General features: G+C 54.6%; 1 protein-coding gene across 1 annotated transcript in view; it reads right to left on the minus strand.

Moving 5' to 3' along the window:
• Positions 1-22,444, minus strand: part of SDK2 (sidekick cell adhesion molecule 2) — a 263,335-nt gene that overhangs the window by 77,753 nt on the left and 163,138 nt on the right. The window contains exons 4-8 of the mRNA XM_059998549.1: positions 16,477-16,624; positions 11,148-11,281; positions 3,759-3,870; positions 1,576-1,766; positions 1,362-1,445 (exon numbers count right to left, since the gene is read on the minus strand). Of these exons, the coding sequence (XP_059854532.1) occupies positions 1,362-1,445; positions 1,576-1,766; positions 3,759-3,870; positions 11,148-11,281; positions 16,477-16,624 (669 nt within the window). The remainder of the gene's footprint in view (positions 1-1,361; positions 1,446-1,575; positions 1,767-3,758; positions 3,871-11,147; positions 11,282-16,476; positions 16,625-22,444) is intronic.

Genomic DNA, 22,444 nt, shown 5'->3' on the forward strand with positions numbered 1-22,444 from the left:
ATTTTTTCTGCAATATTTAGCAGAGTCTTTTGTGTGCTCTGGGAACCTCCAACTGGGCTTTCACAAACCCAGGTGACCAGAGAACCCTGTGTCAAGGGGCAGGCGGATGGGATCAGCGTTCCTTCGGAAGCCCCCTCCTACCGGGTCGCACAGGGAGGTGAATGGGGCTCCCCTTATGCCTCAGCCTTCCCCAAGCTATGTCCCCAGCCTGGCATGCTCTTCCCATAGGTATCCCCTGGCCCTCTCACCTCTCCCACTGCGTCTCTGCTCAAATGTGACTTCTACAGAAAAGGTCCCCAAACTCCGTTCGAAAGACCACCCCGTGGCTCCGAGCCCCCTCAGCCTACTTGTTTTTCCTTCCCAGCACTTTTCAACCCTGACGTCCTCTAATAGTTCATCCAGTCCAAGCAGAGCCTTCTCAAAGGCTCAACGTCTCAAATCAGGACGTGTCTTACAATCGACAGCATGTCATAATTTAATTGGCAGTCCCTTTTCTTTCTTAGAGGCACATGAAATAATGGGGCATCTTACAACCCATGGCATTTTAGATGAAGTGAAATACGCTCTCTTTATTTGCTTATTGGTCTGTCTACCTTCCTCATGAGAACGTAAGTTCTGTAAGAGCGGGGATTGGGCTGTTTGGTTCAGCCTGTGTCTCTCCAGCCCTGAGAACAGTATCGGCACATGATAAGCCCTCCAAAACCTTTGTTCAGTAAATGAACGGATCTCTGTCTTCCCCTGGTGTGGTCTCAGAACCGGGGTCAGTATCCCCCCTCCCCCTCCACTGGACCCTCCCTCCTGCCTGGGCTACATTCTCCTCTCTGTTCAATGTCAGACCCTGTCCCGTCATGCACGCTCTCCCCTATCATCCCATCATCCCAGATTTCACCCTGGTTTCGGGGTGCCTTTGAGCTCAGTGGAACCTGAAGGGGGGGGTGGGGATGGGAAAAGTAGAAAGTCTGCAAGAATTCTGACAAGGCGGGGTTAAGTAAAAATGGTGGGAGGAGGTGAAGCAAAATGGCCCAGACACCAGGCAGAGATGCACTCAGTTCTGACGTAACGATAATTTGGCATATTGTCTACGACTCTCAGATTATGGGCAATTTAGGTCTGTCACCTATCCTGAAATTACGGTAATTTGGATTCATTTGTAACCTTCAAGTTATGGTAACAGGGGGTTGATTTCCAGCTCTGAGATTATGGTAATTTGGCCTGTTGTTTCCTGGGGTGTCTGCCTACAGCCAGACTGACTCTCTGCTCAGTGATGAGAAGGATGAGAATTTAGAAAAGTTCATGTCAGGGACAGGAGCGGCTGAAGGTCCGGGGGTTCCTGTCCCCCTCCATCCACACCACCGCGTTACCTTTGGCCCGACAGGGGACGTCCACCACTTTCTCCATCTCTGCTGTGATGTGTCTCTCTGGCTCCTTGACAAACTGAGGCGGTTCTGGAGGAGGGGGGACAGGGGGGGAGGTGTCAGAGCTGTGCTCCTGTTGGTATGGCCACCGTTTGGGGGGTCACCCTTAAGTAGGCCCCAGCCATGCTTGGGGGACCCCAGCAGCCCCACCCCGTCTCACCCAGCACAGACAGGTAGGCGCCACGGACGACAGAGGCGGCACTGCTGCCGCGAAGGATGGCCTCACACTCGTAGTAACCGGCGTCGCTGCCCGTAGGGTTGGGGATGGTGAGCCGGCGGTTGTAGTCGCTGATGCCGCTGGACAGCAGCACCCCATCCTTCTTCCAAGTGATGTGCAGCTTGATCAGGGGCCTGGGTGGCGGGGGGGGGGTGCGAGGGAGGCAGGCCATCAGCCACAGAGACTTCAGAGGCCCGAGAGGCAGGGCAGGGCATGGTAAGGACTGCAGGTCCGGGGCCAGGCTGCCTGGGTTTGCCCACGCCCCTGACACTTTCTAGGTGAAGCCGTTGTTTGGCGCGGCTCCTCCAGTGCTCTGGGCCTCAGTTTCCTCGTCTGTGAAATGGGGGCAACCGTGCCCACCCGGGGGTTGTGGCGAGGGTGGATGGGTTCACACAGGACCCGGTCCCGGGGGTAACTCGTGCTCGGGGGCTTTCGAGAGCAGAGAAGCGTCCTTTCCACACATCTCCCTTTCTTCTGCTCTGCTCCGCGTGCCGTGCCCCATCCCATAGAAGTCAGTGGATAGGAAAGTGTGAAAGGTGAGGGAAAGTGACAAGTTGAAATGGGAGGGAAGCACCCAAAGTTTGGAGATGGGGAAACAAAGGCAGGCAGGTGGACATACGCACCCCCAACTCTGAGAGAGGGCTGAGGGTGTGAGCTGGGCCTCCTTTCCTCCATCACTGACCCCGGCTCCCCAAGGACCCCTGAGCTGGGGTTGGCCCGGCTCTCCTGTTTAACACCTGATGGATCCCTAAGGGCGGATCTGCCAAAGTGGGGTCCGTGCTAGCTCCCCGGGGGCTCAGAGGGGTCCCAAGAAAAAGGGGTTTCATGGTCGAGTGAGTTTGGGCAGCCTGGCCTGAATGGTGTTATGTAGGTTCTTCTCTGCTCCCTTAACGTGCTCTGTTGCATCCTGGCGGCCTTTCCCCTACTTGTGAGAAACTTGGGTTCTGAGAAATGTACTTTTATGTATTAAAAAATTTTTTTTGGCTGCGTTGGGTCTTAGTTGCGGCATGTGGGCTCTTTCGTTGTGGTGCGCCGGCTTCTCTCTAGTTGTGGCATGCGGGTTTTCTCTCTCTAGTTGTGGCGCGCGTGCTCAGTAGTTGTGGTGCACGAGCTTAGTTGCCCCACGGCATGTGGGAATCTTAGTTCCCCGACCAGGGATCGAACCTGTGTCCCTTGCCCTGGAAGGCGGATTCTTTACCACTGGATCACCAGGGAAGTCCCTGAGAAGCATACTTTTAGAAGCACTGCTACAGAGACACGCTGTCCGAGAAACTTCAGCTGGGGGTGACCTTGGGGTCACTGGTCTAACTGCTCACTCCATCACATTGGATCATCTTTCTGGAGCACTTAGGAGGTGTCAGGTCGGGCTGGCTCCAGCATTCTACCTGCATGCCTCACAGCTGAGGTAAGTGCTGCATCATTTCCCATTTTATAGCTGAGGACACTAAGGCCCAGAGCCTGGCAGTGAGCATGGGCCCGAGGGGTGGTGGCTTGTTGTATTGCAACTCTGCTATCGGTCAGCTGGGTGACCTTGGGTAGGTTGCTTGCCCTCTCTGGGCTTCAGAGTAGTGACACCTACGTGGGTAGCTGTTGGAAGAAAGGAGGTTTTGTGGGAGGGCATGTAGCACAGTGCCCACACACGACCAAGGGAGAGAAGTGAGGGTCGTACACGGCTGAGAAGGGGCCGCATTTGCACCTGACCCCAGGTCTACCCTCCTGCAAAGTCCATCACGTGACCTGTCTCCTAGCACAGCTTTCCTCTTGCCCATGCCTGCACGCGAGGAGGGCACTGCTGGCAGAGGTGAGCCACCCATCTCCAGGCTGCTCTGAACGTTGGAAGTATGAGTGGATCCCCCACCGGCCCCAGATATCCCGGGCTGGGATCTGCTGGCCCGTAACTGCTGCCACGCCTCGAGGCGGGGTCTCTCCTCTCGGGCGGGCCCTGCTTGCATCCGAGGGCTCTGTGACGGCCCACCTGTCACCCCTCCTCTAGGCTAAATACCCCATCTTCTTTCATGGGTCCTCACGTGACACTTCTGGGCCTGTCTGAATTCCGACTGGTCTCCTCCGAGCCCACAGGTCAGGGGCGCTCGCTGGAGTTAAAGTGGGGGAGGGGCACTGCCCACCTGGCATTGGCCACGCACTCCATGGTCACCTCCGAGGTCCCGGTCACCACGCTGGTGTTCTTGGGAGGAATGATGATGGTTGGAGCGATGGGGTCTGTGGGGCCCCCTACATCTGGAGAGAGGACAGGTGTCAGCTGGGAACAGAGGCCGAAATCCCACCCCCCTTTAGAGGGATGCCATGGGAGACCTTTGTCCTCACGGAGGGTGGGCAGGTGGCCATGGGGCAGACGGCCCAAGCAGCCCCAGAGCCGAACCTCCAGACACGGACCCCGGGGTCCCTTCCACCTCCTCTGCTGATGGGTTTCCATACAGTGTCCAGGGGGAGTGCACTGGAGACCTCAAGACCTCTCCCGCTCCTCCGGTAATGCAGCCACTCCCTCGTCCCCATCCCCCTGTCCTGGTTTTTTGCCTTCAAAATCCTTCCCTCCACCTGCATTTATCTTGTTGGCTTACTGCTTCATTTGCCACCTCTTCTACTAGAATGCAAACTCCCTGTAGTTGGCTGAACACTGTCCCCCAAATCCAAGTCCATGGCAGCTGTGAATGTCACCTTATTTGAAAATAGGGTCTTTGCAAGTGCAATCCAGTTAAGATGCAGTCCTACCGCATCAGGGTGGGCCCAAAGTCCAATATGTGTCCTTATAAGAAGAGGGAAATTTAGACACAGACCCACAGGGGAGAAGGCCAGGTGAAGACAGAGGCAGAGACTGCAGTAATGAATTATAAGCCAAGGAACATCAAGGATTGTCCGCAACTGCCACAGGCTTGGAGAGGCAGGAAAGGACCCTCCCTTACACCTGTCAGAGAGAGCATGGGCACGCCGACACCTTGATTTCAGACTCCTATGCAAGAGTAAATTTCTGTTGTGATAGGTCACCCAGTTTGTGGCCCTTAGGAAATTAATACATTCTATGAGGCAGGAACCTCATTTGTTTTTGCTTTGGACTGAATTGTCCCCACCCCCACCCCCATTCATATGTTGAAGCCCTAACTCCCCTGTATTTGGGGTGGGGTCTTTAAGAGGTAATTGGGTTAAATAAGGTCATATGGGTGGGGCCCTAATCCAACAGGGTTAGTGCCTTGGTAAGATGAGGAAAAGGCCCCAGAGCTCTCTCTCTGCCATGTGAGGACACAGTAAGAAGGCAGCCGTCTGCAAGCCAGGGAAGAGAGCCTTCAGCCAAAACCAACCATGTTGGTACCTTCATCTTGGACTTCCAGAAGTATGACAAGTAAATGCCTGTGTTTGAGCCCCACCGTCTGTGGTATTCTGTTACGGCAGCCTGAGTCAAGACAGTCCTGTTCGCCCCCACTTCCAGAACCGTGCCACACAGCACACAGTAGGTGCTCAAATACCTCTGTTAGGTGAATGAACGCATGGGACTGGAGCTATCATTGTATAACTTCCAGGGTCGACGATTAAAATGAAAGAGAACTTATCATAACTGGGCTTTATTAAAGCAAAACACCCCAAAAACACCCCAAACTCTCCTAACAGAGGCAGGAGCATTTCCTTTTTTATAGTTTTTGAGCTCTTTAAGAAGTGGCCAGGTTCTTAACTCTGTGGGTCAGCGCAGGCCCAATACTGGCAGAAACTCCAATATTCTCTGTACACCTGCTCTATGGCTCCCAGAAATACAGCCACCAAGGACTTGCTCTCACAACAAACCCATCCAGGTGGCCCCTAACTGGGAGGCTCTGGAGGTGCAGGCCATAATGAAACACACAGCCCCCCAGGCCACAGCAACAGGACATGCTTTATGGGGACGTCAGTCCACCCCAGTCAGCCCCGGGAAGGGTTTTTCTGCCGGGCCTCCAGGCCTTGCTGGGAATAAAATGTAAACAATAAACTAAAATGAAGGGGGGAAGAAAGGAAGCTTATAAACCAAAATGACTGCAACAATGTAAGAGCCTCATGTAGGCGCCATAAAGAGCGACGGGACTGAAAGCTGCTGACGTCGCTGAGTCCATGAAAGCGTGCTCCGCGCTGTACTGCACGCCGTGGTGCGCAGCTACGGAGGCCCAGACGACGGGCGCACGAGGAGAAGACAGACAGAGCCCCACGGCGTCAACGGGTAAACAGAGCCCTCGGAGTTTAAAAATAGCAGGGCTGCCCCCCCACCTCAGGGCTGCCTTGTTGGCTTTAGGAGGTTAAAGGGGTGACTGACACACACCCAGGGACCCTGTCCTGCCCAGATCCAGGTGGCTGCTTGCAGGGTACGAGGGAAGGGGCCCCGGATGCAGTGAAGGAGGGCCTGGCGGTCAGGAAGACCTGGCCCAAACTCTTGCTCTGCCCCAGGCATCCTGGGCGTGACTCCGGCTGGTCACCTCATCCCCCGAGCCTCTCAGTTTTTCTCAGCTGCAGAAAGGGGGTAGAAATCACCGCCTCTCAGGGTTGTGTGGGACCAGCTCCCGACTCGACAAAGCTTTTCTGGGTAAGGGCTCTGTGTGCGCCAGACTGTGTACCAGGCACCAGGGATTCCCTGCTGAGTGAGATGGGTGGGGGGGGTCTGTCCTCATGGCGTGCAGTCTGGGAAGAAGTCAGATCCGCGCTTGGACGGCTAAGAGATTAAAGGTGCACATGACGGGTGTTGGAAGGAGGGTCCTGGGGGGGCACGGCTAAGCTGCTCTGGGGTAAGCGCAGAGTCCCTGGCACACAGTAGGTGCTCAGTAGATGGCGGTCCCTCCTCTGGGGACTTGTCTGCCTGAGCTTGGGTGGGGGGATGTTTCCTTGCTTCTTCCCTCCACCCCCAACCCAGCCTGGACCAAGTGATGGAGCCAGAGGCTACCAGGAGGTGAAGTCATGGACTCTCAGGGGCCTCTCGACCGAGGGAAGGAGGACACACGTGTTCAGGGCTACAGGAGATCAGGCAAAGCCTCGAGTGCTCCCTGGGGACTCACAGGAGATGGGGGAACTTGAGTGGAACTCAGAGAAGCCAGAGGAAGAAGAACATTCCAGAACAGAAGCGCTGTGTGAGTGAAGGTGAGCTGAATGGGGGGAGCCGGAGGTAAATGTGGGCGCGACGCCGGGGTGGTCTCAGAGCGCTGGGATGGATGAGAGGGGAGAGCCCCAGAGCAGACGTGACGGATCCTGGTCCACATGCTGCCCCGTCCCCAGCCCACCCTCCTGATTGTCAGTGCTTTTCTTGCCTGAGCCCAGAGGTGTCCTCAGAATCCTTCTTAACAAAGCACCAACAATGGATCAGAGCTGGCCGATGAGGTGGCTCCCATTTTCCATCCCTGCTAGGGGGAGTAGATCTGACTGGGAGAAGTTGGGTCAGGGCCAGATTCCTGAGAATTTCTAAGCTGGGCTATGGGCTGGAAGTCAGCCCTAGGTGGGCATATTACGCGGAGGGGTCGACAGACACGAGGAAAGGATGCCTGGACATGGGGCCCCCTTTACAGAGAAAAGTTAAGCCCAAGGGGAACAGGTTTTCAAAGAAGGGAGATGGGTTGGGATTTTGTCACCCTGGGGTGGAGATGGCGGTGGGATGTTGGAATGAAGGTACTCAAGGGGGGACATTCAGGAACACGAGGCAGGAGCCCCGGGGGGTGACGCGCCCGGAGAGAACAGGAGGGTGGGGCGAGGGGGACCCCGGGGACCAGGGGTGGGGGAGTGGGAGGCACAAAGGGCAGAGAACCAGGCATCAGCTAGTTCACATCAGGGGAGAAGGAAGCAGGAGACGGGAGAACAGGGGGAGACACGCAGGGCTGAGGAAGCTCAGGTTACGGGGTGCCAGGGAGGGGGGTCAGTGGAGCTGAACGTCCTGAGCGGTCGGGAGAATCAGAATGCAGGAAGTGGGTTTGCCACCAGGAGGTCACCAGTGGCAGGGGCTGGAGAAAGCAGGGGAGCCGGTGGCAGCCATGACCGGGAGGTAAAGACTCGGGAGGGGGGGGTAACTTCTGAAAAGTCTCGAGGTGCCTCTCAGGGGGCGGCAGTGGCCAAGAGGGAGATCTGCTTCCCTCTGGGACGTCTGGGGAGCTGTTAACGAGGTGAGCTTGGCAGCCAGGGAAACATGGTTCCATTCTCGGGTTTGCGCATCATTAGTGAATGTCGCTGGGAAGTAAATTGCTTCACCTCTTGGGCCTGTTTCCCCCGCTTTTGTAACTCGTGGAGGGGAATGACAGACTGCCTCCAGGGTTTGCTGTAACGATGGAGCACCAGAGTGCCGGCTGGTGCCCAGCATGTGGGGCGGCGGAAAGGGAGGCTGTTGGTGTGGTGTGGAGGCAGAGGGGGACCGCTCGGGTGGACCCACCCTCGGCAGGACGCACCTTTCTAGCAGGCGCTCCCTGCAGGGAGGCCTGTACTGACTCAGGGTCTCGGGAGGGCCAGCCAGGGGGACAGGGACAGCCTGGCCATGCTCAGGCACTGCTCTGGACAGCGGGGTGAACGGGGCCCTAAAGATCAAGCAAGAAAACCACATGCAAACCAGAGCAAGGACGGGCCTCTTCCGCATGAGCTCGCGATGTGGACGGGGTCCTGGGGCACGAGGAAGCTTAGGGGCTCCCCACATGGGGGCAAAGTTGGGTCTCGCTGCCCCAGGGCGATTTTGATAACAGGCGCGATGGGGGACACCCACTCTGGTCCATTCTCCCCGAGTCATCTCATCAAATCCTCTTCCCAACTACGCTTTGCCACAGGCGAGGAAACTGTGGCTCGGGGACCACGTGACGGGGCCACGGGTCAAGTGGGTGGGGAGCAGGGAGGCGAGCTGCTCCCCTCTGCCGGGCAGGCTTCCAGGCACTCACGGGCCCAGGGCAGACCTACCCTGTCCAGCATGGGCAGGGGTGGGGCGAGAACCACAGGTGGCTACGAGCTCTTGAAACGTGACTGGTGCCCCTTTGATGCAATGGGATTTAATTTTACCTAATTTACATTTAATTAAAAGCGGATCCCCAAATCAGTTATTAGAACCGATTAGAACACTGTATGTGTGGAAAAACTTGGGCATACGATCCCACCTTTCCAGCTGTAAATTTTATGAAATCTAAATACAGATCACGTATTTCAGATGAAAACCCAGCATCCAAATTGAGATGTGCTTTAAGTGCAAAATACACACGGATTTTGAAGACTTAGTAAGAAAAGGAAACCCAGTGTAAAGCGTCTCGTTAGTATTTTCTCGATTGTATGTTCAACTGCTAATATTTTGGATATGTTGGGTAAATAAAATATAATAAGATTAATTTCACCAGTTTCTTTTTCCTTCTGAAAAAGTGAGGTCAGTGGCAAGTTTTAAATTACATATGTGCCTCATATTACAATTCTATTGGACAGTGCAGCTCTGATTGCCATCCAGTGGGACCATCAGCCAGGTATGAACTTTTCAAGAGCTGTGACAGTCCGTGTGAGGTCACCTGGGTGACACCTGGGCAGAGGGCAACTGGGGGCAGGGGGTGTCCCTGGTCTTTGCTCTCTCCTTCTCCATTTCTGAAGAGCATGGATGTCCCCTGAGGGCTGTTAAGAGGCTGAGCTGACCTGAGCAGAGGAGGGAGGAAGGGGGGAGGGGGGAGAGCAGAGGGAGAGGTGAGGCTTGGGCGAGACAGATGAGGGGAGATGCAGCCGGTGGTGGGCGGAGAGGCAATTGTTCCTAGGAAACTGGCCGGCAGGCCGGCAGTTGGGGGATTTGTGTCAGTGACAGTAACTGGGATTTGAAGTGCAGTCACTCGTGGGAGGAGAAATTAGCTGATAAGCAGCTGATTTCGCTCTCAATCCAGTACAAATCACCGTGAGAGCAGGTGGAGGGGGGTGATGGGGTGGGGGAGAAACAGACAACAGGGGTGCGGCGGGCGAGGCTTGGGCACACATGGGGGTCCCAAGGGATCCTGCCTGCCTCTCTTGGGCCAGCCGGAGGGCTGGGGGAGGCAGCTGGGAGTGAAGAGCCCGCCCAGTTGGCCAGGAGAACAGCTGGTGCAATTCCCACCAGGAGGAGGGTGCCAGGGGACGGGCTGGGGGACGGTCTCAGGGTCAGCGAGTCACCCAGGAAGATGCCTGGCCTTGACTCGGACCGTGAGCATCCCTCCCACTAAACGATTCAATTCCATTAGCCTCTCTAAGCGCTGGAAAATACATGGGGACAGACGTCTCTCTGACGGTTACCTTCCTTTCCCTATAGAAACAGTAGCCCCAGGTCATGGGCTAGGCCCCAGGTTGCCGGGACGAGACTGAGACCCTGGCCCAGGTCAATGTCAGAGGTTATACCCGTGACCTTGATAGGTCGGTATCCAGACTGGAACTCTGCTCCCTGCACCCAGGTTTCTTTCTGGGCAGACAGGAATGTGGTCTGGGGGGAGGGGGTCACTGCACGTATGGGAGGGGCTTCTGCTGGTGCTCAGGAGGTCCGGGAATGGGCAGGTCGGGACTGGAGAATGTTCCGGGCTTTCTGGGCCCTTGAAGACAGAGGCTGGGATCAGAGGAAGGACACGGGAAGGTTCCGAGCTGGCGGACACCCTTCTCTTGCTGCTGGCGGGTCGTCCCAGCAGGACCGCGGATGATAAATGAGGCTGGCTTTCGGAGCAGCAGTTGTGCAGATGTGGAGGGACGTGAGCATCTGGCTCCCCCAGTCTGTGTGGCTGCTTGGCCGCTGCGGGAAGCTCTGGCCTTGTCCCGCGTACTCCGTGACCCCCCACCCACCTCTCCATCCCAGGGATGGAGAATGGAGGGAGCGGGCCGGGGAGAACCAGGCCGGGGGGGACACCCCCAGCATCTCCATCACCGATCGGAAACCTGCCTTGAGCCTTGCCTGGACAAATACTTCTTGCCAAAGACACCCAAGGAGTCACCCTTTCCATTTGCTATCCTCTGTGCTCTGCCACTGGGGAGAGCCTTGCCTCTCTCTTCCGGGGTGCGGGGTGTCTCTGGGGATGGACACAGGGGCACTTTTAGGCAGGAGCCTGGGCAGAGAGCAAGTGTTCCCATCGGTGAGGATGGCTTGGCTCCAAGTAGAAGTGGAGCTTTTTACATGCCAGCGGAGTAGAGGCAGTCAGTACATTCTTTAAAAATGAGCTTCCCATCTCCTGGCGGGCTCAGCCCACCAGCACCTGAGCCCCAGGGGTGGTGGTGATCCTCTAGTGCACACACTTTCTCCTATATCCCATGCCCTCCCTGGGCTCCCAGGGGCCCAGCTAACAGCCAAGCTAAGTGTCCCCCCATCCCGATAGGGTCTCAGACTCATCATGGGCACGGGGTCCGGAATTCAGCTCCCTCCCGGCCTCCACCTCCCACTCCCACCCCCAGGTGGGCCTCTTCCTCCTTGGGATGGCGCCTCCCCCGCCCTTTCCCAGCCTCCCCCCTCCACCGCCATTCCATCTTCCCAATGACCCCCCGGAGCCCCATTCCCAAGATTTAATGACGGGCTCCACCATCGGTCCCGGGCCCTGCGGCTTACTTACTCTCCACGGCGAGAGCGATGGGCTGGCTGGTCTTGTTATCCCCATTCTTGTCATTAACAGCTTGCGCGTAGTAGCGGCCTGCGTCGGGAGCCACCGTTGACAGGATGACAAGGGCGTTCTCCAGGGTGATGGCTCTGGGGAGAGGAAAAGAACGCCTCTGCTGGGCCTGCTAAGCCTGAGCATCTGGGGATGCGAGCGGGGACGTGAAGCCAGGCACCCCAAGACCCCCTTCTCCAGCCCACCCCCTGGAACCACTTACTGCCTGAACTCCAGCCGTGTTTAGTTTGCAGAGAATCCCAATACTCCACCAGCGCTGGGGATCACACCCCAATACAGAACATGCCCAGGGGTCTGAAACTGTCCAGGTGACACTTCTCTGCCACTCCCCGCCCCCAGGCCTGGCTAGGGGCCAGAGCTCCCCTGGAATTCTACCCTTTCCTGTGTCACAGCATGGACGGCTGTGTGGGGTTATCTCTGCACCAGGCGTGTCTAGAACTAAAGAAATTCATTCACCAGAATCAGTGAATGAATGAATGAATGATGAGAGACGAGAATGAATTTAGAAATGAACACGATCATTCCAGAATCACTGCCTTAACCTAATCCTGAATCTGTTTAGGTTGTTTCAAAGGCTACAGTCTGCCTGTAACACAGCCTTCTGGGGTTCACATCTCCCCCCCGTCCCCCTCTTAGGGCATCCGTTTACTTCTCCCCAGATCTGATCTATAAAAGAGGGGCCACCTGGGCTGGTGGAGAGGGAAAAAGGAGACGGGCCGGGTAGTGGGGTGTAGACGTGGGCTGTTTGCTCCCAGCCTGGTTCCCACTGCTGGGATCCCATCCTGCAGCCCCTTGGCTCCCATGTCCGCGGGCCGGGCGCAGGGCTTTTGCAGGCGGGAATTTGGGGACCCCACTGGACGCGGGTGCAGGAGCAATGCCCACCCTGGCTCTGCCAGGCACCTCCTCTCACCCATCCTCCTGATGACAAACAAAACCACTAGTTTGTCAAGTCTCTCTCTGGATTTTAATGTGATGTGCCCAAGACAGCTGTTAAACATCCTTAATGTTCGTTTAACAAGGACAAATCCAGTTGAATTCTTTTCAAATTTTCCCATTAGGTGAACGTAACAGAGTTTTAAATGGGCTCTCAAATAAACACCCCCACGAAAGTCTCTCCAGCCTGGTCTCTCCCAGCCAGGCTGTGCTGAGGTCTCTCCTCCTCCTGGTTTTGGGGCTTCGCGTGCTGAGTCCCAGGCTGCCTGCCGAGCTCCAGGAAGCAGGAAGACAAAGCCCTCCTACCCCAATTCCTGGGAACCCTAATGATGTCCTTTCTTTTGTTTTCTTTCCCCCTGGAGAGCTCTTTTAACCTCCAGCTAATGAGGTGATGGGAGTGAGGACAGAGCCAGCTAAAATATTTTAAAATCGACATAATGGGACTGGGATGGTGACCATGTCCTCACGTGGGACTCTCCTGCAGGGGCCCTGGTCCTTTAGTGGAGCTTGTCGGGGTGGGCGAGGGCTGGCGAAACGGAGGCTGGGCTGTGCCAGGGCAGGGGGGCAGCTCTGGGGTGGAGCTCCGGCCTCTAAGGAGCTCACAGCCTCCTTCTTGCTGGGCCTCAGTCTCCTCATCTGTGTAAGGGGTGGAGGCAGAGGCGGGTGAAGACCCATTCCAGCCCTGAGGCTGAGGCTGCTTCTGTTAATTTCCAGGTGACCTGAGGCTGTCCCCTCCCTCTCACTCAGCCCTCTCCAGGCACACAGTCCAAGGTCAGGGCTCACACAAGCAGCAGTGCACGAGGACCCCCTGGGCTCCAGCTTCCCCAGCCGCTGCCCTGGTGACGTAGAAGCCAGCTAGATGAAATCTTTGGCAGGTGGGCACCCTGGGCATGGCCTGGTCCCCCTCCCCAGTACACCCGTCTGTCCTGAACGCCTCTTCTGGCCTCCAGAGAAGGCCCCCCACCTCCATTTCCTTCTCTCCTTGACCATACAGACTCTCCCCACCCCCTTTCTCTCCTTTGCCTATATTTTGTCTATATTATGATGGATCCTTCTAGGTCAGTGGTTCTCAATCAGGGGTGGCTTCACCTTCCAGGGGACATTTGGCAATGCCTGGACAAGTCTTGGTTATCCCAGCTGTGGGGCTGTACTAGTAACTAGTGTGTAGCGGTCAGGGATGCTGCAGTGTCCCCCCACGCACCAGACAGCCCGCACAACAGTTTGTGGGGTTCAACATGGAATGTGTGGATCGTGGTACCCTGTCCTGGGTCGGGGGGGATGGCGTATCCAGGTGGCAGAGATGCTCACCATCTACCTCTGTTTCTGGCTCCCCTCCTGCAGAGAACTGAAGATTTTGGGAAGCCAGGCGTCACCCTTCCCCGCCCCCCTTGCACCCAGGTGGGCAGTTGGCCGAGCTAGTGGGATACGGAGGATGTGCGCCGCTTCTGGGCTCGGACCAGCGGGGCCACTGGGAGCCCAGTGTGGATGAGGGTGGAGCTCCCACCAGCCTGGCTGTGGAGGAGGGTGCCCCTCCCATCTCTCGCCCTCGGTGGGACTTTCAGTTGGCAGGAAATAAACTTCTCTGGCGCTAAGCCCCTGGGATTTGGGGGTCTGTCTGTGATGCAGCTAGCATGGCCTTGACTGGAACTAGAGGAAAGCACTGTGTCCGGGACCCCGGGGCCTGGGTTCGAGTTCCCAGTGCGGAGCGAACAGGAGGCAGAGAGCCGGGGAAGGGCCAGCGGCCTTTTGACCTGCTGTCCCTCTGTCCTCAGCAGGAGGCTAAGGAAGGTCCCTGGGCTAGCAGCCTTCTGCAGGATGACCTTCCCCTTGAGAGATGGTTCTAGAACGACCCTGCCCCTCACCTCCAAAGTGCACAAAGCTATTTGTGGCTGTCAGGAGGGCTTCCGGCCTACTGCCCCCAGAGGCACCCGCATTGAAGGAAGCCGCTGGAATTCTTGCAGGGCGTGGACATCAGGGCTCTACTCTCAGGCGGGGGCTGGTTGTATTTTCCAGCCACACTCCTCTGGTTTCAATTTCCTAGGTCTTTCCCGCTGCTTTGATGGGCCCAGCTCCCTCCCACCTCCCATCTCCCACTCCTATGAAGTGTGCCCTTTTTTCTCAGCTCCACGGGAGCCCAACTCATCATTTAATTAAGAATAAAATAAATCACCCTAGAAGCTGCCCAAAGCCCCCAGCGTGTGTCTTTGATGGGGATCTTGTCTCCTTTTCAACAATGAGTATCAAGGAACGGGCCAGGGGTTACTAATCTCCACTTCTGCCCTGGGAGGGAGGGCAGATAGCACACGCCTTCAGCACCCTGTGCACCCCTCTGACTGACAGCGCTCATCAGATGCGTATCTCCAGCAAACAGACACCAGAGAATTTGTTTCCAGGGACCTTTCCTCTGGGTTATGAATATTAATCTGCTGTAATTGCTGAGATGAAATCCCCACAGTGTTCTCTCGTGCGTTCGGTATGACTGGAGGAGGTGGGGAGGGGGTAGGCGTGACCAGGAAGGTGTGCGTGTGTGTATACCCAATCATCACCTGCTCTGCAGCAGCACCTTCGCCAGGTGACCCTGTAGTCCTCTCACTCAAGAGCAGAATCAGTTTCCTGGCTTCTTGAGCTGAGTTCTACCATGTGACTTGCTTTGACCAATGGGATATTAGCAGAAGCTTGTGTTTTGCTTCTTCTGAGACTGCCACGAGGAGATGCTAGGGGCCACTGGCTAGAGGCTGGGACACGTGGGGCAGAATTGAGTCACCCAGGCATTCTCATCAGCCAGCCCCAGCCAAGTGAGAGAGCCAGGCCAAGCTCACCAATCTGCCGGTTCACATGACAAATACAGGCTTATTGCATCAGGCCACTGGGACCACTTGTTACGTAGCACTATTGGGTCTGTCGGTAACAGATACATTCTAGACACTGGCTCTCAATTGAGGCTGCATGCTGGCATCACGGGGAAGCTTTTAAAACTCCCAAGGCCTCGGTACACCCCGTTTCAATGAAATAAGAATGTGTGAAGGGTAGAATCTGAAAATGAGTATATTTTAAATGGTCCCAGATCATCTCAGAGGGCAGCCACGTTGAGAATCAGCAGGACCAATTCTCCAAAAGTACAATCACTTTATCCTTTTTAGCTCCCATGTCTTTGTACCTGTTCTCATATAATTTCCACATAAGGCAGAATTAAGGACCTGACTCTGGAGTTGGCAAGCCTGGAACCAGCTGCGTGAGATCTAGCAAAGCAGTTAAACTCTGGGGGCCTTCACTTTACCGTCTATAAAATGGGGGTAAAATCAGCCACTTCGTAAGGTTGTTGTGAGGGTCATTCATTCGACAAATATTTCTTGAGGTGGATCTGGGGATGGAAAAGGGAACGAGACAGAGCATCTCTCCCTGGGAGGTGCGTGTCTGTCCTGGAGGAGAGGGTGATGGCGGGTGTGCTTAGCCCAGGCCTGAGAACACAGCAGGCACTGTCGTTGCCAGGATATCATCATATTCTTAAGATCACGCTTCTCTCACTGGACCTCATGTTCCCCAGAGGAAAGAACTGTCCGTCTCGGCTTCTGCTTCCTACAGAGACCAGAATGGGCTCCACCCACAATGGATCTGCGGCCCGAGTGGACGGGGACCAGGGTGGTCTTTCCTCTCTTCTGGGAGTAGAGTGTAGGGGAGAGTGCGGGTCCTAAAGAGGACAGCCTGGGCTGGCTCTCCCAGGGGGCTCAGGAGGGCCGCTGCGCCCCGTGCTTTGCCCCTCGCCCTCTGTGGAGGCGCTGCTTCTGTCACTCTGCCCACAAGCCAGGCTGCCACAACCCCCTTCCGGGCAGCACAGAGGGGCCCTTGTGAGCGCTGAAAGGACCGTGTGTTCCTCTTCCCGCCTCTCCTGGCCTCACCTCCTCCCTGGAGCCAAAACACACACAGCCGTGCACACCGGTGGACACCCAGCCACACACACACCGCGGAGACACCCTGCCGGGGAGATGCCAGCGCCCTCCCATGTGCCCTGATCCCTGGGCCTGTAACCACGGTGACAGAGCCTCTGTCTGTGCCAGCTCGGGTTTTTTAAGCGCTCTTAGAGGCAGAATTATTCTCCAGCCGAGAGTGGAGCCAATGCCTGGGATTCCCCGGGGAGGCCACGGAGCTGTCATGGTTCCAAGACTCCTCCCGCACTCTCCCAGAAAGGTCCCTGGAAACCAGACTTCCCTCATCGGGGATGTCCCCCATCTGGCTCCCTCCCAGAGCAGGGAGGGCCCTCCGTCCTCAGCATCTGGGGGCGCTACGTGGCCCCGCATTTCCTCTCCCGGGGCCAGCCCCCCGCCCCCCCAAGGAGGCTCACATGCGGCTGCTGGGCGGGATCTTGCGGCCGTCCCGGAACCAAGTCACCTGCGGCCGTGGGAAGCTGGCGATGCGTGGGGCGCGGATGATGGCCGCTTCTCCGTGGGAGACGCTCTGGTGCTTCTGACTTTCCTCAAAGCTCCCCATGTCTGCGGGAGGGAAGGGCACATGGAGGGGTCAGGGGCCGGAGGTCGGCAGCCGAGACTGCCCGGCTCCCGGGCTGGGAGTGGTGGCAGCGGAAGGAAGCTGTGGGGCAGACAGGATGCTCGTGGAGCACGGCCACCATGCTCGGGCTACCTCACGGGGCCCCATCACCCCATCCGTCACTACGACACACTCTGCTTTGTACTTCTGGGGTTTGTATCCATGTATATCCCTATGTCCCTGAAGCAATGGATTCATCCAACAACCATGAGACACGCGTCATTATTTCAAACAGTTTACAACGGAAGAACTTCTGAAACAGGCTCGTTGACTTGCCCAAAGGCACGTGGCTGGAACAGGGCGGCGGCAGGATTTGAACTCGGACCTCAGAGTCTGGAGGCAGGCAGAGCTGTCCCTCCTTCCCTGCCCTGTAGTGCGGCGGTGGGGGTCTAGGTGTGGGGTGAAGCAGTTTCCCGTGCCCTCGGGTGAAGTGTGTGAGGCTGCATGGATGTTACACAAACACCACGTTGCTCCTTTAAAGGAATGCCTACCCCCTTGGCAGATAAAGAGGGGACCGCTGGTCCAGCTCCGGCGTTCCGTCAGCCTGGAGGGCAGCAGCGGAGATGCAGGTGGGAAGGTTCTGGCTGCCCACCTGCCTGCTGGGATCTGGATGGGTTCTGACTCTAAGAGCAGAGGCTTGGAGATGGGTGGAGTGTGGGAAGGGGTGTTTGTGTTGATGACCACAACAGCACAAATGAATGCTTTAAAGTGAATGCACATCCTTGCTACCCAAAGGGTGGTCCGTGGGCCAGCACATGGGCACCCCCTGGGCGGCTGCCACAAAGGGAGAGCCTCAGGCCCGCCCCGCCCCCCAGACCTGCTGAATCAGAACCTGCCTTTTAACAAGACTCCCAGTCAACTGTGTCCACATCCAAGTGTAAAGTACTGTTTGCCCTCAAACTTGGCTGCATGTCACTGAGTTAACATGTCAAGAGTTCAAAGCACCCAATGCTGGGGTTTCATCCCCAAACTTCTGATGTCCCTGTACGGGGTGTGGGCTTCCCATCAGAATCCCACATGCAGTAAGGTTCAGACCACCGAAAACTGGCTGTGAGTCCCCGTGGCCCGCCTGTTCCCTCCTGGATCAAGGGGGCCGCGTGCTAAGCCATATGGGTCTCCTGCCGCTTTGATTTGTTTCTTGACCCCTCCGAGACCACTGCTCTTGACCCCTCCGAGACCACTGCTCTTGACCCCTCCGAGACCACTGCTCTTGACCCCTCCGAGACCACTGCTCTTGACCCCTCCGAGACCACTGCTCTTCCTCGTCTCCTTCAGCCAGGAGTCCCCAACATGACTGCCCCTTAGAACCCCCTTTAATATTCTCAGAGGTAAGAGCCTTTTGGGGTGGCTGGGGTCCAGACATCGGTGTTTCTAGAGCCATTCAGGGTGTTCCAACAAGAGCCAAGGCCGAGAAGTACCGCTGGGCTGAAGCCAGTGGTTCTTACACTTTGGTGGGTCTCAGAATCCCTAGGGAACACGGTAAGCCCAGAAATTTGCTCCCACCCTTCCCTCGTCCCCTAGGGCACGGAAAGGCCCTGCTTCAACGTGCCTGGGTCTCTGAGTCCTTGACTCACCTTCCCGAGGCTTCTGCTGCACGCCGAAGTTCTAGGACCACCGGCCTACACTCTCGTTTTCCAAAGCCCTGGGCTTGAATCTCTTCTTGGCCACATTCCCCCTTGGAGGCCTTGCCTAATCTGATGGTTTTGGCCATAGTCTCTCTGCAAAGGCTCTCACATCTGCCCTGGCTCCTCCCTGAGCTCCAACACTCAACACCCAACTTGCCACAGGAAATGCTGGGTACTTCTTACCTCCCTGCCAAGCCTCCCTTCTTGCTTTCACAGCTCTGCTAATAGCTGCCCCACCTGTACCTGCCCAGATCACCTGGGCTCAGATGCTTGGAGCCTTTCGTGGTGCTTCCTTTCCCACACTACGGCCCCTCTGTTCTCCCAGGCCCCACCCACGTGCTCACCCCATCACTTGGCTGCACGGACTCCGCCCCTACACCAACGCCTACATTGGATCCGCCTCCCCCATCTCCCACACTGCTCCTGATTAATTTTTCTGGCTTGCTCAGATCCTCTGGTATCTCCTCATTGCCCCAGGAAAGTCTACATTCCCTTGCCTGGATTCAAGGTCTCTGCCTAATTTGACCCCAACCAACCTTTCTTGTCCTGTCGCCCACACCACGTCCCGCGTCCCCCGCCACAATGAATTACTTACACCCCGCTTCTCACCTCGGGGCCTTTCTTTGTGTGGGGGACCCTGCCTGGAACGCCACCAGAGCAAGCCATGATTCACCAGGGCACCACGATTCAATAGCATCCCGGGAGGATCTAGTCAAGTAAGTGTCTCAAGAAATGAAACCTGACGTTGGCAACCTTGTCCTCACTGGGCAAGCAGTAAATGTAACGGTGGTGGCTTTGGAGTCACTGAGACCTGAATTCAAATCCCACTTCTGTTACTTATAAGGCACGACCTTGGGCAAAATTTTGACTTCGCTGAGCTTTCACTTCCTCTTCTGTAAATTGGAGTTAAGAAGAGTATGTCCCTGGGCTTCCCTGGTGGTGCAGTCGTTAAGAATCTGCCTGCCATTGCAGGCGACACAGGTTCGATCCCTGGTCTGGGAAGAATCCACATGCCACGGAGCAAATAAGCCCGTGCACCACAACTACTGAAGTGTGTGAGCCTAGAGCCCGTGCTCCACAACAAGAGAGGCCACCGCAATGAGAAGCCCGCGCACCACAACCAAGAGTAGCCCCTGCTCGCCACAACTAGAGAAAGCCCGCGCGCAGCAACGAAGACCCAACACAGCCTAAATAAATAAATAAATAAAATTTATTAAAAAAAAAAAAGAATGGTCTACATTTAAAAAAATGATACAAATGAACTTATATACAAACAGAAATAGACCCACAGACATAGAAAACAAACTTATGGTTACCAAAGAGGAAAGGGGGGAGAGATAAATTAGGGATTTGGGATTAATTTATACACACTATATATAAAATATATATAAATATTAATTTATTTAATTAAATTATATATTATTAATAATTAATCAATCTATAATTAATTAATTAATATATAAATAACTAATTAATATATATTAATTTAATTAATTATATTTATTAATTAATATATATTTAATAAATTTAATTAATATATATTAATTTATACACACTATATATAAAATAGATAAACAACAAGGACCTACTGTATAACACAGGGAACTATACTTAATGTTTTGTAATAACCTATAAGGGAAAAGAATCTGAAAAATAATATATATATATATATATGTATGTATAACTGAATCACTTTGTTGTGCACCTGAAACTAACACAACGTTGTCAATCAACTATACTTCAATAAAAAAAAAAAACGATGGCTACCTTACTATTTATCTCCCATTCAACATGATCTCCTGCCACTGAGAGGTGGGGGCTAAGACCCCTCCCCCTTGAGTCTGGGGGTTTTGTGACTATACTTGTAGAATATGCTGGAAGTGATGCTATGTGACTTTCAAGGCTAGGTCATCAGAAGGATATGGCTTCCACCTGGCTCTCCAGACACTGCTGCTTGGAATCCAGCTGCCATATTGTAAGGAAGCTCAATCTAGCTCACACAGACAAAGGAACAGCTCTTGTGCAGAGGAACTGAGGTCCCAGAGGATGGCCTGCATCAACATTGGACATGTGAATGAACATGTGAGCCCTCAGATAATTTCAGCCCCCAGCCTTTGGGTCTTCTAGTTGAGACCTCAGTCATCAAAGAGCAGAGACCAGCTGTTCCCACCGTGCTTGGTCCAGACTCACAGAATCTGTGAGCATGATAAATGACTGTGGTGCACCATGATGTTTGGGGGTAATTTGTTATGTAGCCATAGAAACAGGAAGAGTATAGTCAAGTGCTAAAAACTGTGTCTAATATTTATAGTATTAAAATATTGGAATCCTATACATTTTTCACAGTTTAAATATCAACCTCTTCAACAAAGATTATCGCATGCCACCCAGATAGTCACTGACCCTACGTCAGGTTTCCTTCTAGGTGGACTTCACACAGATTGTCTCATTTCATCCGCATAATGACACGACAAAGCTCAACTTTCCTAAATACACATTTTTAAATTGTTTACTAATTTCTGTTACTTGGCTCTGTCTATAAAAAAATTGCATCAATAAATCACATTGATTTCAGTTCTTACAATAATTTTATCTATTTAAAAAACTTTTCACAGAGCTCTGAAGATATATTTGAACAATTTAAAGCAATTTCATGGTAATCGTGTTTTTCCTCCTCTCTCGGGTTTTATTAGCTCCATCTCATCAGTGAGGAAATTAAAGCTCATGGAGATAGAGTGGCTTATCCAACGCGCGCAGTTAGGGCTGGGCCGGCCAGCAGTTAGGGCTGGGCCGGCCAGCAGTTAGGGCTGGGCCGGCCAGCGTTCAAACCCGGCTCTCCCTTTGCATTTCCTCCTCGCCTCTTCCATGACTCATCCCCTGCGTTAAAATTCTTCATGCACATTCTTTATCTCTTTCTACTACATTGAAAGCTTCAAGAGGCAGTTCTATTCAATTACATTCATGAGCAAATCCTTATAAGACATCAGGCCCCCTCCTCTGCACACAGTAGGTTCTCTCTAAACTCACCCAATGCCGTCATGCAATGACTCTTATATTGAGTCCCTACTATGGGTCAGACAGGCTCTGCAGAAGGTGCTGAAGAAAGACCCGGTCCCTGTCCTTGTGGAGCTTATGGTCTGGTTAGGGGAACAGGCATAAGAAAACCAACCCAACGAAATTCAGGGACATATTGTGACAAGTGTTAGGAAGAAGGAACAGGTTTTTTTTTTTTTTTTTTTTTGCGGTACGGGGGCCTCTTAGTATTGTGGCCTCTCTTGTTGTGGAGCACAGGCTCCGGACGCGCAGGCTCAGCGGCCATGGCTCACGGGCCCAGCTGCTCTGCGGCATGTGGGATCTTCCCGGACCGGGGCACGAACCCGCGTCCCCTGCATCGGCAGGCGGACTCTCAACCGCTGGGCCACCAGGGAAGCCCCCAGGATTTTTTTTTTTAATGAGAGGCGACATGAAGGGAACCTACTTTAGACTGGGAGATGGGGGTGAGGCTTTTTTTAAGCAGAGACATAAATAAAGGGTAGGTGTCAGCCATGTGTGTGTGTGTGTGTGTGTGTGTGTGTGTGTGTGTGTGTGTGTTGGGGGTGGGGTGGGCGTGGTAATAGTCCAGAGGAAAGAGAGTATGCGAAGGCTAGGAGGTAGGAGAGAAATGCTAGTTTGAGGCAATTTAAAAATGCCAATAGGGCGGGTGGTGGGTCTGTTCAGTGGACGGATGAATGAAGAGATGGATGGATACATGGGTAATTGGATGAGGGCAGGGATGGATGGATGGATGAATGGATGGAGAGGAGGAGGCATGGATGGATGGAGGGATGGATGACTGTATATATGTATATATGGCAGGATGGATAGATGAAGGAAGGGCACACCTGGCCTTGTCCAAGTTTTGCAGTTGATGCTCTCGTTCACGCTTCCATCCCACAGTCGCCCCTCCCTATGGCTCTTAGGCCCCCAGAACCCTCCCAATTCTCTCTACTCCACTTTGCCGAATGGGCCTCCTAGGTCAGGGAGCCCCTTGCCTCTGCTCAGGGGGCCCAGCGCACAGGCGCATATGTCCTGAACACCAGCTGCAAGGGTGGTGCTAAGAAGAAGTCTGCTCAGCCAGCCAGCGCAGGAGAAAGGCTAGAG

Source organism: Delphinus delphis, chromosome 19 (genome assembly GCF_949987515.2).
Source record: "Delphinus delphis chromosome 19, mDelDel1.2, whole genome shotgun sequence".
Taxonomy (NCBI): domain Eukaryota; kingdom Metazoa; phylum Chordata; class Mammalia; order Artiodactyla; family Delphinidae; genus Delphinus; species Delphinus delphis.